This window comes from Urocitellus parryii, chromosome 1 (genome assembly GCF_045843805.1).
Source record: "Urocitellus parryii isolate mUroPar1 chromosome 1, mUroPar1.hap1, whole genome shotgun sequence".
Taxonomy (NCBI): domain Eukaryota; kingdom Metazoa; phylum Chordata; class Mammalia; order Rodentia; family Sciuridae; genus Urocitellus; species Urocitellus parryii.
The window spans coordinates 233,221,112-233,234,709 of NC_135531.1; the positions used below are offsets into that span (position 1 = coordinate 233,221,112).

At 34.7% G+C, this 13,598-nt stretch overlaps 1 protein-coding gene across 1 annotated transcript in view; it reads left to right on the forward strand.

Annotated features, from left to right (window-relative positions):
• Itga4 (integrin subunit alpha 4) overlaps nt 1–13,576 on the forward strand; it is an 84,891-nt gene extending 71,315 nt beyond the window's left edge. Inside the window, exons 18-29 of the mRNA XM_026392021.2 lie at nt 1,446–1,596; nt 2,703–2,798; nt 3,470–3,549; nt 3,915–4,001; nt 5,622–5,712; nt 7,751–7,858; nt 8,755–8,880; nt 9,537–9,656; nt 11,234–11,332; nt 11,695–11,814; nt 12,240–12,330; nt 13,452–13,576. Of these exons, the coding sequence (XP_026247806.2) occupies nt 1,446–1,596; nt 2,703–2,798; nt 3,470–3,549; nt 3,915–4,001; nt 5,622–5,712; nt 7,751–7,858; nt 8,755–8,880; nt 9,537–9,656; nt 11,234–11,332; nt 11,695–11,814; nt 12,240–12,330; nt 13,452–13,474 (1,192 nt within the window). The 3' untranslated portion in view covers nt 13,475–13,576. The remainder of the gene's footprint in view (nt 1–1,445; nt 1,597–2,702; nt 2,799–3,469; nt 3,550–3,914; nt 4,002–5,621; nt 5,713–7,750; nt 7,859–8,754; nt 8,881–9,536; nt 9,657–11,233; nt 11,333–11,694; nt 11,815–12,239; nt 12,331–13,451) is intronic.
• The last annotated feature ends 22 nt before the right edge of the window (nt 13,577–13,598 follow it).

Genomic DNA, 13,598 nt, shown 5'->3' on the forward strand with positions numbered 1-13,598 from the left:
TCCCTGGACTCCCAGAGCCCTTTGTTCATAACTTTCTCTTATATTTATTTACACTTATGTACAGATATGTCCTTTGCTGTATCAGATCAGGAGAGAGTGAAATGTGCTCTAATTATTTTATATAACATCAAATATGACACCTGATTTATTATACATGAACTTTCAATTATAGTCAGTGATTCATGCACCTTCAAATAATAAATAAAAGCAAAAATTTTGAAACAAGTTCTTATTCTTATGTATTCTTTGTCTTTAATCATTTCTCAAAACAACCAATAAGTGCTGTTCTGTAATTTATTCAAATTCTAAGCTTTTATATAAACATTGACTAGAACAGCACAATTTTAACATCATTGAAGAAACTTCAAATTTCTAAAATGCTAGATGAATATTTACCTGTTTTATTGTTAGGAATATCTTCACCTGATTATTTACTTTGGGTCAGATCCTTCTCTATTTCGAACTAATTCTTCTAATTTTTAAATTACTAGATAATTAAGAATTTGCTGTCTTTGGGAAAAGCTTATAAAATCATAACATGTTGGAACTGAAAGTTTTCTTTTGCATTACGCTATTCTGTCTTGCTGGAAAAGAAAATGGGCTGTGTAAAAACCTGCATTTGCTTTGAGATTTTAGAACTGTGATCTTTGAATAAATTCCGTAAGCCTAAATTTCCTCATATTTAAGACATTCTGAGGATTTCATGGAAGGTACAAGACCTGAATAGTAAATTTTACTGACAGAGTGGCCAATGCTTAGAAACGCTGAAGGACACCCCAGTCTAAAGAACTGGTGTAGTGCCAGAATTTGAACTTACCTGTCTGGATTTAAAGCAGTCTTCTCTTCTTAATTCCAAGATGGTGGAGTGTTTCTTCGATTTTATTTCTAATTTGGCCTGGTTCTTGTAGATGTGCTCGACCATCCTACCTCAGAAATTAATTCTAGTCTAATAGATTTTAGTGACACACCTTTGCTGGGCACAGCATTTCTTACCATGCCTTCTTTACTTCTACCCAAACATGCCCTCTGTTTTTCACTCTCCTTTTCTACCAGTTCTCTCTTTTTCTTAAGCTTTTGGTTTAGCAGCTAGTTCAATGTCTGTCCAAAGATCGACAGAGAAGTGAAAGTTGTGTTGCTTTTAGAAAACTTTACAAAATAATGAGGTATATATTTAAATTATTGGAGAAGTTAGGCAGAGAAATAAACTGTAAACACTGTTCCATTGTAATTAAAAAGCAAACTTTTCTTTATTAATAACCAACTATATTTTTGAAACTTGATGAATTGAATTCCTTTTAATATGGATTTAAAACTACTTATGGATTCATTCCCATGGTTGGTATTATTTCTAAAGTAATATTGTGTGTTCAGCATAAATTCTATAGACATAAAGATAGAATCTTTATTTTATAAATAAGAACTAAAGAATGTTACTTAATTTTTAGGCCATATGAAAATAAAACCTACCTTGCTGTGGGGGGCATGAAAACGTTAATGTTGAATGTGTCGTTGTTTAATGCTGGAGATGACGCATTTGAGACCACTCTGCATGTCAAGCTACCCACAGGTCTTTATTTCATTAAGATTTTAGAACTGGTAAGTACTAAAAATCACAAGAGTACAATGCACATGTATTTTATTTAATTTTAAAAAACCATAAGTGATATTACACCATAACTTTTAATATTTAGACTTATCACTTAGACTCTCAATCATATCAAGACCCCCTCCATGCCCTTGACCAGAAAGGAAAGTTCTATGATCTCTAAGTCCAAAGGCATCAGCTTCCCTCTCCCAGCTGCTATGGGAGAAGGCCAGTGAGGCGCTGTTACAGTGTTCTTGTCTGGGGTCCTTGCATGAGCAATACTGGTCCTCTGTGCCAGGCACCCAGAGTTACTGTGCTGCATTTTAAGTGCCTGCTCTCTGCCTGCTTCCCAGAGGACTTTTAATATGTCAGAGGCTGCAGTCCTCCGCAGATTCTGAAATCCTGCTGTCAAGCCAGGTTTTAGACAAGTTTTACTTTTCCCACAAGAATTTAGAGTAGTCGGAGACCTTTCCTTACCATTGTGCCTCAGTCACAGGCACTTAAACTCATCAGTGAGATAGTAATAAGGCTGGGTTTCAGAGAAGAGGCTCAATTACTTTCTCCCAATTTCTCTAACCTTTAGCAAATTTACCCACATCATATCCAGGGACCACCTCTTCACACCAAGGGCTTTTGAGCCAGGCCTTTGACCTCTCACAAATATCTATTAACCCCTTTCTCTAGAGCATTGGGAACTTATTTAGAAAGAAAGAGTTGAAAAACTTCAGGTATTCAGGGAATATGTTTTTAAAACATACCAATTGTGATTATAGTTATTGTGCTTAAGTACCTCCTACATTTTCACATATCAGACCTTATGGATCCCTTTCATTCTGATTATTCAAGGAATTAGACTGCAGATTAAATGGGAAATATACTAAAGTGAATGAAAACTACATGTCTAGAAGATTTTTATGGATAATTTATATGAATATTAGGACACACACACACACAAACACCATTTATTTGTATTTCTATTTATCCTCAAAGTAAACAGATAATTGCTTCCTAGGAAATAAATACTCCCAGGATGACTTGCTTTTCAAAAACCATCCCTAAACATATAAGTTTCTTATTCCCTGCCTACCCAAACCAGTCATTTTTTTTTTAATTTTAGGAAGAAAAGCAAATAAACTGTGAAGTAACAGATAATTCTGGCATAGTGAAACTTGATTGCAGCGTTGGTTACATATATGTAGATCATCTCTCACAGGTAAGCATGTAGCATTAATGGTTTCTGTTTAGTAACATAAATTTGTATTTTTCTATTATGCTGCATATGTGTGTGTATATATTTTTATTTCTTCTTCTTATTTTTTTTATGTAGGGTAGGTAGCTAAGTGATGCAAAGAAAGCAAAACCAACCAGGCCTAAGATCTTTGAGCTTTGTGTTTATATTCTTGGCAATGTGCACTGTTTAGGAAGGGGAGGGGCACATGTTTATGTCGAGATGGGCAAGTGAATATGTCAATCAGAATTCTGTTCCCCACCCCCGTTCCCCCTTCCCCAACACTCCCCCCACCCACCCCAGGTGGCCCTGTCTGCCAGGCATGTTACCTCTGCTGTATGAAAAGGTGTTTTTTGGCAAGAGTCCTCACTCAAGTTGTTAAAGCATTTCTAATTTTGTCCGTCTGGACCTGCCTGTCTTTACATTCAGAGTCGGCTTTGTTTCTGAATGTCACTTATGGAAATGCTTGCACTTGAAAATTGCCATTAAACAGTTTCCCTATATCTTACTTCCAAGTGAGGGTAGTTTATGCCTCTAGAATAGTTTCAATTCTGTGTTCCATAAAAAAATAAACTACTAAGAAAAATAAATTCAGATGACAAAAAGATGTATTTTAGATTATTTTAAAATGGCCCTTTTCTGTGTATGTTTTGCAGATAGATATTAGCTTTCTCCTGGATGTGAGCTCACTCAACAGAGCAGAAGAGGATCTCAGCATCACAGTGCATGCCTCCTGGTATATTTGATTATTAAAAAATAAAATAAAATTTAGTAGATGAACCCCTGAATTTTGAGAGAAATTTTAGGAGAACCATGGATCTGTGTTCAATTAATTGTAGAACAAACTTTTCTTACATGCTTTGTTTTTAAAAAGCAAACAAGAATCCCTCTAGGATTAGAAGCAAATGATAGCAGCTTAAATAATGAGAAAAAGTTCTATTAACTCCATCCTAATTTTTTTTTTACTACCACATTTTCTTTTATCCCCCAAACTAGTTAAACCTCTAAGTTTATTAGGTATATATAATATGTAATGAGTACTCTCTGAAGATGATTTTTGTGCTTGATGAATTTAACAAGATGTTTTTCTGGTTTTTGTAGTGAAAATGAAGACGTGGACAGGCTAGAGGATAACAAAGTGACTTTAGCAATACCTCTGAGATATGAGGTTATGCTAACTACTCATGGGTAAGTCGATACAGAGGCCCGTGGAAAGTTTAGAGGGAATTTCAATTCCATTGCTGCTTACATGGATGACAGAATCATATTTAGAAAATTAAAAGGATACTATGTCCTCAGCAGTTATCTCAGTGTTGCAGTTCCTGGCTTCACTGTTCATTATTTTAATCTATAATCATCACTGATACTATATCAAACCCCAGCTCAGCTGGTGGAGATTGCTTACTGAAAGAGCCCCCATCAGCTTCTAGCAGGGCACATTCAGCCTTTCAGTTGTACGCTTTGCAATCTAGGGACATCCAGAGACACGTGGTGTGCAGTTTGCACAAACATCCCCAGTGGCCATGGCAAGCGTGAAGTTTAAAGAAGTGTGAGTTTGGCCAAATCACCACTGTCCACAACCATGTCTACCTGTGTAGCAAATGGACTGAGACGTGAGAAAGCTAGCTGCCAGGTGTTGCTAGCCCACCCTTCACACCCGTGAGACTGGAGTTCTGCAGTCAGCCTTCATGCCAACATTCATTGCTTCCTCATGAGTTTACTAATTACTGAGCTGTAACTGCCCTGATTTAGGAAGGGGTGTGTGGAAAGAAAGACAGGGGATTAAGACACTCTCTAATTGTTTTACTGGACGGAGATGAGATATAGGACAAAATAAATACAGAGCTTTACTTTTTATGTTAAATATAAACAATTTCCCAATCACTTTAACCACCCATAAAGATGACATCCATTGAAATAAGCATAACATGACAGTGTCCAGTGGAATTGAGTACTAAGTTTGTGAGACTGAACAGGAGAAAGAAGGCCATTCACAGGAGAGCAGAACCTCGAGAGTCAGTGGATAAGCTAATGAAAGGTGACTGCATGGCTTCTGGTTTTGAATGTTTATCTCTTTGCTCCTCTTCAATTTTCTTATATTGAGAACATTCCTATTTTTCTATTATTTATGTCTCATTATTTGGAGCAAGGAATATTCTACAACTATTGAACTTCATAAGACTATGTCATTTGATTATTTCTCATTTCTTTCCTGTTTAATGGGTCCCTAATTTGGTATTATCTAACTTGCAATGCCAAATAGACTCATGGAGTAGGAAGAGCCTTTGTCAACGTCCTTAGCTAACTATGTATATGTCTAATCACAAGTTTAGACAGGGGGCAACTTGTATTCTGAACAAAAACTTACCAAACCTACCAGTGTTTTTCTTGTTTCCCAGTCTTGGGGTTACAAGTAGCCAGCAAGAATGGGGGATAAAAAAAAAAACTCAAAAATAGGTTAGACTTATATATTAAGAGCCCCAGCAGAAAGCTAAAGATTTATCCTATAGTTACCAAAATAGCATGAATCATTAAGGGCTGAAGAGAAAGAATAGTCAGAAGAATGAACCAGGCAGGGTTGGGGAAGATAAAAGGAGGATATTGGTGAGAACAAACATTGTCACACAGGTCAGAGCACATGGCCTTCCAATTCCATTAATTTTTAAATAAAATTATCGCCTAGAAACCAGAATTATTCCATAGTATACTTTTACAGCATGTTAATTGTGCTATAACACACCTATAAAGATTATTTACAGTGGCTCTTCAAAGAAGACAGTTAATTAACTTTGATTTTATTTCTATCAGGTTTGTGAACCCAACTTCATTTGTGTATGGATCAAGTGAGGAAAATGAGCCTGAAGCATGTATGACAGAGAAAATGAACTTCACTTTCCACGTAAGCAAAGTTAATTGTGTGGATATTTGTAGCAACTGTGAAGGATGTTACTGATGAGTTGCTCCAGGGAACGGAACATCCCATCCCCACCATAGCCTCCACCGTAGCTCACTACAGGGCTACTTCTAGGCTACTGATGCTCTTCTCCCTTTTCTCTTATCCCTGGTACTCAAGTCCTCATCTCCTTCCAGGACACGTGGGAGGGCATGCAGGAAAAGAAGTAACACATGGAACAGGCAAAGTTAGGGGGTGAGCCGAATCCATTGGAGATGCATACAAGGGAGTTAGGCTGGGGGAAGACATCTTTAGGAGGAAATCAGTGAAATCTCTTCTTGATTCAAGCTTTATAATAGCCCTGACATTACCAGTTAAAGCCATATAATGCCGCCCCTTTCCATTTAGGATCAACTTGGTCAGCCTTTTGGGCCGCAGGTTTATGACCTGTGATAAGCACTTTATTAATTATTGAATAATATTTTTTAAAAGTAAATATTATCATGATCTATAAGTATTACTATATATAAGTATATTATAAGTATAATACTATAAGTATTAATATACTAATATAAATCTTTTAAAATAAAATTTCTACTGTCAAACAAGTTTTGGTTGCATCACAGATGTTGATGAGAAAATATGTCTACAAAAATATTTTTTGAATCAAAAGCGCTATCCAGACATTCGTAGTTATATAACAACCTAAGGATGTGAGTTTTGTATTAGGTATATTTTATAAAATATTTTTCAGAATGTTTGAGAATCACTTGTGATTCTTAACCAAAATGCAGATTACAGTGCAGATCTGTAGAAAGAATGAAATCCTATCAATTCTGTGTCTATTCAAGTTTTCGTTACACTGATATGTAATAATGTCAGAACTGTTCTTCAAAGTCCTAAGAAATGCTTGTCAGAAGTCAGGGGGGGCTTGCAGTTTCATAAAACAGGAACCAAGCTGGATTCTAGAATGACAATTTTGACGTTTAATAAAGATTTTCTAATTTACAATGGAGTAAATCAGACTGGAGAAATGCAGTTTGAAGTTGTCGTGAGTCTGTTAGAGGTCTGAAGGTTAGTAGCCTAATTACAATTTGCTTTTGTTATTTACTGGCATCAGGAAGACCTGGTCTATAGTCCTGGGTGCTGCTTGGTACCCATTGCTGATGTTTCTTCTTGCAGCAGCTCTGTGGCTTAGCAGTTACCACCTGTCCCAAATCTAGGGATAGTCTCTTCATTTTGTCATATTCATTTAGGTCTGTGACTCATCCTTTCTCATGCAGGTATTGCTGCAAATCTTGTTTCTGACTTACAGGTTTTATAATTAAGCTCTCACTAGGCAATATTTTGGCCCAATGTCTTTCTTCAGGGATCTGTAATCCCCAAATTTATCAATAATGATACATTGTCCCCTTTTTATTTTTTTGAGAAGTATTCAGAATATTGTATTTTCTTGAAAATTCAGCAGTATACCCATTTCCAATTTTCTGAATGCATTAACATTATAATTATCCTGAATAAAAGTACGTTTTATTCCTTACTGCCGATATCATCCTCTTATGATAGTTATTTTGTGAAAACATTATAGGATTTAGAGATAGAATACTGAGATCTCAACACTTGCCACTCTTTAGCTTTCATCTTGGGAACATCATATATACCCCTTAGCTTTTTCCTTAGCTGGCAAATAGTAGAATGTTGGCCCACTTCACAGGATACTCATGAGAACCAAGTGGTCATGTTTTTAAAATATATAATGTGGAATGGAAATATATTGATAAGAATCTCTCTTAAGACTTTCTACAATAAACCATCAGCCTGGACTTTTTGGGGAGGGGAGGAGGCTAGGAATAGTGAAGAGAGTTTGAAATCACTAAAAACTTTTAAAATTCTCAATATGAATATTCTGTCTCTTTGCTATGTGGCTACCAACTACAAACCTCCACAACTGTAAATCTTGCATGGTCACCTCAAAGCTCATTGATTTCTGTTCTTCATTCATGAAAAATATTTTTAAATTGCTTGAAATTTTTTTCCTTACCAGGTTATCAACACTGGCATTAGCATGGCTCCAAATGCGAGTGTGGAAATAATGGTACCAAATTCTTTTACTCCTCAAACTGATAAACTGTTCAACATTTTGGATGTCCAGGTAAAAATGTATTCCATCTGACCTTTTTGAGGTGTCTTAAATATTTAAAAAATGCAAACCACACCTTTTTTCTAAGTCATTTTGCTAAGATGAAGATTTCTGTTCTCTTATAGGCACAACTATACATTCACCATGCATTGAGTATACTTTGAACATTATACACTGCATTAGAACTATAGAATAGCAGCAAAATCTTTGGGTTTGACCTACAAATTAATATAACCTTTCCCCCATCTTTATTGAGTAACTATTTGAGGATGCATTCTTTGTGATGTGGACCTGTGGAAGAAATTTAGTTAGTAGAATTTTCTATAAAGCTTGAAGCCAACTGTTGGAAAATCAGAAACAGAGCCTTCTATAGGAAGCAATATTTACATCACTATTTTGAAGCACACACCTGTAATCCCAGCAACTTGGAAGACAGGAAGGAGGATCACAAGTTCAAGGCCAGCCTTAGCAACCTAGTGAAGCCGTAAGCAATTTAGTGATACCCTGTATTAAAAAAATAAAAAGGGCTGGGGATGTGACTCAGTGTTTAAACACCATTGGGTTAAATACCCAGTAACCCCCCCCCCCCAAAAAAAATACAGATTTAGATAGTTCATGCTATTGTTTCATGTATAATTTTTAAAGGTCTTTTTTTTTTCACTTCTCACATTTCTATAGGTTAAGGCCATTTTGATCAACTTAGGACCTATCCAACTTTCCATAAGTTTTCTGAGTTTTTGTATGTGCTTTTGCCACAGATCCTCTCTCCCAAATAATTCTATCAAAACCAGTTTTACAATTTCAGATGTACTTAATATATTTTAGAAAGAAAAGCAATTTGAACTATTATAACCACATTTTATTCCTTCCAAAGTGAAAGATAATTTCCTTGCTTTCTATGTTTGTAGACAACTATCGGACAATGCCATTTTAAAAATTATGAAAGACAGTGTGTATCAGAGCTGCAAAAGGGTACACTGGAGACCTTGAGGGGCATATTCAAATTCTTGTCGAAGACTGAAAAGAGGCTGTTGGTAAGTTTGTTCTTCAGGGTGTAGATTTTGCTCCCCAACAGAAGTGAAACACTTAAAACCAGTCAATGGCTGTGAGCTGTCATTGGAGTGGGAGGAGAGGGTCCAACTTTAAGTAATAATCTTGCACATAAGGTACAGGCATGATTTGGAGGGGTGAGGAGGCAGATTCATTGATAAATAGAAACCATACAGTCTCATTATCTGCCAGGCAGATATTATTCTAATCTACTCAGGACGCCAAATCACCCAGAAGTCTTGTGGCACAAGATTTTCATGCTTTTCATCTTAGTTAATAAAAAGAAACTGGGAAGAAACCATCACCTTCAAATGATCTAGGTTTTACAACAAACGTAGAACATGTAACTTAGCAAGACTCTGGTTAGGCATCATTTTTTCCATTCTTTTTCAGAAGAATGTTACTAACAAAGATGAGAACACATGCACCGACGTTAACACTGTATTTCTGTTGTAATTTACAAAACAAACATTTTTATTTTATTTAAAGCAAAGTAAGTTTCTTAGTGCCCCAGAGAAAGCAGATGTTTAATTCCGTGTTTACAGAAAGATAGTTTTCTAAATGCCACTAAAGGGATATTTAATTTTATATAAAATATTTACACAGTCTTTTAAATGTTGAAAATTTTATTCTTTTCAAGTACTGCATGAAAGCTGATCCACACTGTTTAAATTTCTTATGCCATTTTGGAAAAATGGAAAGTGGAAAAGAAGCCAGTGTTCACATCCAGTTGGAAGGCCGGCCATCCATTTTGGAAATGGTAAGTTCCATGTTGAATTTACAAATCCAATCATCTTATAGAAGCAGGATCATATGAAGGCTGTCAACGAATTAAGGCATAAATATTTTGGAATATCTCAATTTTTATTTACCATTCAAGCTGTCTAAAACCATGGAATGACTAGAAGGTTTAGTTTAGAAAATGTATAGACCTGTCTATGAACCTTTATTGACTATCTTAATATTTCATATAACCTTAAATTATGCTTAAAAATCTCATAGAATTAAGATTTTCATAGAATCAAACATCAAAATTTCCACAACAAAAACAATGAATTTTGAAAAGTTGAATTACCTACATCTTGGACTACTTCCTGTTGAAGTGTGTATTTTCATGAAGAATACTTAGAGGTAAAACTAGTTTTTTTCAGTTTCCTCATCTTTTCAACATCTCTAATCTCAGATTAGAGATTTTTTAAATATATTTTTTTAAATTTTTTAAAATCTTCATTTAAAGATTTTTAAAAAAAAAAAATGATACTTGGGATTGAACCCTGGGTTGCTTTATTATTGAGCTACATCCCCAGGCCAAATGAGATGATTTTTGTTCATACTTACAGTATTGCACATAGTAAGCCAAAGGTAATAACAGCTCTTATGTGTTAACTGGAATTTCTGAAATTACCACCTAGTGGTCAAGAAGAAGACACATCAAAAAAATGTCCATTTTAGTTTCAATTTTGCTAAAAAGTCATAGGACCATCAGCAAGTCTTTTAACCATGTCTAGGCTTCTCAATAGTAGGCACTATTGACATTTTGAACCATAGGGGGGTTATCCTGTGCATTGTAGGGTATTTAATAGCATCCTCAGCTGCAATACAGTAACAGATGCCCATAGTACCACTACCCATGTTCTGATGGTCAAAGATGTCTCCAGACATTGCTGACTATTCCCTAAGGGACAAAATCCTCCCTTATTAAAAATCACTCGTTCTAGATGATTTTATTTCCAGTTTGAAAGTGTAAAGTAACCTTTACACAGCAGTTTGTAGCTTTTGAGGGTCATAGACCTCTTTAATATTCTCAGCACACATGAAAATACCTCTGAATCTAGAAGGTTCATCCAGAGATCCCCAATCTATGAAATCTGGGTTATATAGTACCTGTTTTAGATACTAAAGTTCCTCCACAGATTAAAATTATAATGAAATTAATATAAATTAAGATTAATATAATTTTATAGCAGTAGTCCAAATATATTTCATTCAGAAAAAAAATTTCCAAAAAAATGTTAGTTTGAGGAAATATTTATCAGGTGAAAAAAGTCTTGTTTGTGGCTAAAAATTTAATCTCTGAAAAATTACATCAATAATGAACTGCTGACAGTCTAACAAATACTATCTCAGTCAAGTTATCTGTAGCACAGCCATACTTACCAAAAGTATTTCAATGAAATGATGCCATATGATTACAACTTTAGAATTAAAGGGAAGCACTGCAATTAATTACAATTAAATTCGGGAAGACAAACTGTGGAAATATCTAGATAGTAAAGACCATGAGAAATTAATGTCTTGAAATAAAACAGGTGATGATGACTACTTTTTTAAAAACAGGATGCAACATCAGCCCTCAAATTTGAAATAAGAGCAACAGCCTTTACAGAACCACATCCAAGAGTTATTGAGCTAAACAAGGATGAGAATGTTGCACATGTAAGTTACTCTTTTAATTGGTCCACTGCAGTTAGGGTGTTCATAATCCCTTTTGCATAGCTGAGTCAGGAAATCAATGTGTCATAGAGGACCTGGAACATTTCATTGAGAGGTGGCATTTTACACTGCTGTCAGGAGGAAATGACTGAGAGCTCTTTAGGGAATGAATCAGGTAGCAGTTAGAATAGGATGAACTGGAGGAAGAGTCACAAAGCCCATTTCATTCACTGTTCCCGCTAGTGTATCTAGGGTTGTGTGGAACCCGCAAGAGAATGGGGTGGCTAGTTTTAATTATTGTAGGTGGTTGGAAGGAGTTTCAAAGTTCCTAACTGGTGTTTCTTTATTTTGCTTAATTCACATAGGTTCTACTAGAAGGAGTACATCATCAAATACCCAAACGTCATTTCACAATAGTGATTATTTCAACTAGTTTGCTACTTGGACTTATTGTACTTTTATTGATTTCATATGTTATGTGGAAGGTAGGTCTTTAAAAATGCTATTTTTTCAAAGCCAGTATCTCCCAAGTGTTTTTTTTTTTTTTTTTTTTTTTTTTTTTTTTTTTTTTTTTTTTTTACTATACAATGTATATATTCTTTATTTAAAAAAATGTTCAGAACTAATATTATAGTTTGGATACAGAACTAGTACACTAGTTCTGAACATTTTTTAAAATAAAGACTTGTAAAACGTTGTATATTATGTTGAATATCAACTGGGGGGAGGGTCTGAGGAGTCCTGTACTAACAGCAAAAATGCTTCCGTAAACCAATATTTTTAACGAATTTTTACTGATTTTATCTGGTAAAAGCCCTCATGTAGAGTGACCTGGGACACAGTTTAAGAGTACTGGTGTTGACTGAGTATAGCATGTTCATAACTATTCACAATTATTTAATTTTTTCAGGCTGGCTTCTTTAAAAGACAATACAAATCTATCCTACAAGAAGAAAACAGAAGAGATAGTTGGAGTTATGTCAACAGTAAAAGCAATGATGGTGATTAAAAACAGATTACAAGAAGACATGAATTTTTCTCAGATTCTTCCATATACTCCTTTGCTTTGGACCTGAATTCTGTCTTAATTGGAGGGAATAATTCAAGCAGTGATCACTGAAAGAGAATAACTGCAAAGGCAATACTTAATAGCTAAAAGGTCAACTTTAGATATAATGAGTAGAAAAACACTACAGCCTTTGAATTATTAAAAAAAAAAAAAAAACTAAACCCTTGCAGATATATTAAGTACATCTGAATTGAATCATCTTGAACTTCGTATGTGCTCACTTTGGCCAAGAAAATCCACTGAATGGGCATTGGTTCATTTCAAATACATCTTTGAGACGTATATGAAGCATATATTTAAAAATAATTTAGAATTTTAAAGCAGTGTCCCTGAATCTTTTAATGAATGAAAGAGGAAGACCATTACTTCAAAGCATGTTTTATTTTTAAAGATCTGCATTTGTAACACATTTTGTATGGCAACTGTTTTACTCCGAAATGATACACTGGTTTCAGCTTAATGGACTGACTTGTGGAGAATTTTACAGCTACAGATTTTCCCCCCTGTATATATACATTTTTTAAAGAATATAAACTTTGCTATAGGTATAAATCCACTAGCCTCCTATAATACACTTGTCAAGAGTACCCAGGAGTAAATTTTTTTTAAATCTTCAAACTTTTTTGTTTATAAAACTATTCAAGTATTCTAATTTATATTCTGAAACAGATTGTAAATGTTGCACTTTAGCTGCTATACACTGATATAAGAAATATGAAAACTGTGCCTCCATAGTGATTTATAAAAGCTGTTCCAGGAATGATTAGGAGGCTAACATTTCATCTGTTGGGTACTGTATTAAATAGTCACTGTCCCAAATTAAGCAAACATTTGCCTGGTTGTAATATTTCATTACTCTTTTTGAATATGTTCTTATGAGGTCTATAACAGCATTCACTTCTCCAGGGAAATGGAGAAACAAAATTCATAGTTCACTGAACATTTCCATACAGTGAACATTAATAATGTTTAAAGTTTGTTGATATTAAGATCTATTTTTAAATGAAATAGCTTTCTGAATTTTAAATATTTATTTTCATGCCTGTGATCTAGATGCTGGTGACTTTGGAATATAATTTCATCTGGATCTCTTTATGTGTATAAGAAACCTGTGGCCAACTTTTGAACATCTGTTCTAGGAAGCAATCAAGTAGATAAATAAGAAAACAGTCTTTACTGTGGGAAATACTGCTTTGCATA